Here is a 1,694-nt window from a genome sequence, read left to right as displayed (position 1 = left end):
GGAGGGCGGCTTGACATTCTTAGTATTCCAAAAAGAATGAAACACATTTCTTTCTCTTTCGTGATATTAAAACCCACGGTAACACAAACAATGGAAGACTGAAGCTCGTGCAACATATCAAAATCAGGAAAAAATACACGCAACTTGTTTGTTTGTTTGGAAACATTTAATCACCCTTATGCACAGGAGGCGTACGAGTTAGGGAAAACACGTACTGGTAATGGAATCACACGCGTTGGGAAACAAGCCAAGTTAAAATGATCCTTAAATACAGTACAATCTTGGCACATTAGAACATGCTGGAACGACACCACCCTCGTGCGATAACACGGCCACATGAGCAATAAGAACCACATTATGTGTCTTTTAAGTGGCTGTGTGCCTTCCACATGCCATACGACGGCCACATAGCAATTAGAACCACATCATTTATCCCTAATGTGGCTACGAGATTAACGCCCGTAGTTCTTGGATCCGCTGCCTGTCGAGGTGGTAGCTCTGGTGGAGGAAATAACTGAATTACTTACGATGTATGTAAAGGGAGGGATGAAAATGAAGATGAAAGGGAGAAAAAGATAAAGTGAGAAGAATATAAACGGAAAAAAAGGAGAAAAAGATAAAAGAAAAAAAAGATAAAAGGAAAAAAAGATAAAAGGAAAAAAAAGATAAAAGGGGAAAAAAAAAGATAGGAGAGAAAAAGATATAAGCGAGGAATGAAATACAGGGCGAATATAGAATCAGAGAGGAAGATGTAAAGAAAATAACTGCGCAAGTAGCAAAGTAGACGCAAGAAAGTGCAATGTGTAAATTAAACATATATATTTTTTAACAGTACACCCCCTCCCCTTCTCAATAAAAAGGCTCCATCTATGCTTACTTTGTCGGGCCTTTACGAGCGAAATCCACGACGGAAACCGCTCCAGCTCCTGAAGTGCCGCCGAAGCCTCCTGAAGTGCCGCCGCTTCCAAATTGTCCGCCGGTGCCTCCGAAACCTCCTGTGGTGCCACCGGAACCTCCAAAGCCTCCTGAAGTGCCGCCGAAACCTCCTGAAGTGCCACCGAAACCTCCTGAAGTGCCACCAAAGCCTCCTGAAGTGCCACCGAAACCTCCTGAAGTGCCACCGAAGCCACCTGTGGTGCCACCGAAGCCTCCTGAAGTGCCGCCAAAGCCTGAAGTGCCTCCAAAGCCTCCGGTGCCAACTGGCCTGCCTCCGAGTCCACCGTATCCTCCGGTGCCAACTGGTCTGCCGCCAAAGCCTCCTGCGCCGCTACCGAATGCTCCTGCGCTCACACCGGTGCCACCGAAGCCTCCTGTCGCGCCACCGAAGGCTCCGGCGCTGCCCGGGAAGCCTCCAGCCCCGGCAACGGCACTGGCGCCCCCGGCGAAGGCCCCGGCGCTGCTGTAGCTTCCCCCGTAGCCTCCGCCGAAGTGTCTCCCTCCGCCTCGCCTTCCTCCGCCCTTTCTCTTCCCTCCCGGATCGGCCTCCGCCACGCAAAGTAGCGCCACTAACGCCACCTGGAAGAAGAAGGAAAAGAAGATAACGACAGCACCAAGAGCGGGGAAACTCATTGAGGGATTACGAAGAAAGAGATACACAAAGAAACAAACAAGTGAATGAAGCAAGAGGAAACAGAATCAAGTAAATAAACCCTTCCAATCTTTTCCACTGTGCCATCACTTGTAGGAGGAGGAGG

General features: G+C 49.1%; 1 protein-coding gene across 1 annotated transcript in view; it reads right to left on the bottom strand.

Annotated features, from left to right (window-relative positions):
* Positions 1 to 144: 144 nt before the first annotated feature.
* LOC119588058 (glycine-rich protein 5-like) overlaps positions 145 to 1,694 on the bottom strand; it is a gene marked incomplete at its 5' end in the record, with an annotated part of 1,969 nt that continues 419 nt past the window's right edge. The window contains 2 exon segments of the mRNA XM_037936757.1: positions 145 to 498; positions 878 to 1,515. Of these exon segments, the coding sequence (XP_037792685.1) occupies positions 453 to 498; positions 878 to 1,515 (684 nt within the window). The 3' untranslated portion in view covers positions 145 to 452.

This window comes from Penaeus monodon, chromosome 23 (assembly GCF_015228065.2).
Source record: "Penaeus monodon isolate SGIC_2016 chromosome 23, NSTDA_Pmon_1, whole genome shotgun sequence".
NCBI lineage: Eukaryota > Metazoa > Arthropoda > Malacostraca > Decapoda > Penaeidae > Penaeus > Penaeus monodon.
The sequence above is the reverse complement of the archived record's forward strand: the minus strand, read 5'-3'. Positions and strand labels throughout refer to the sequence as shown.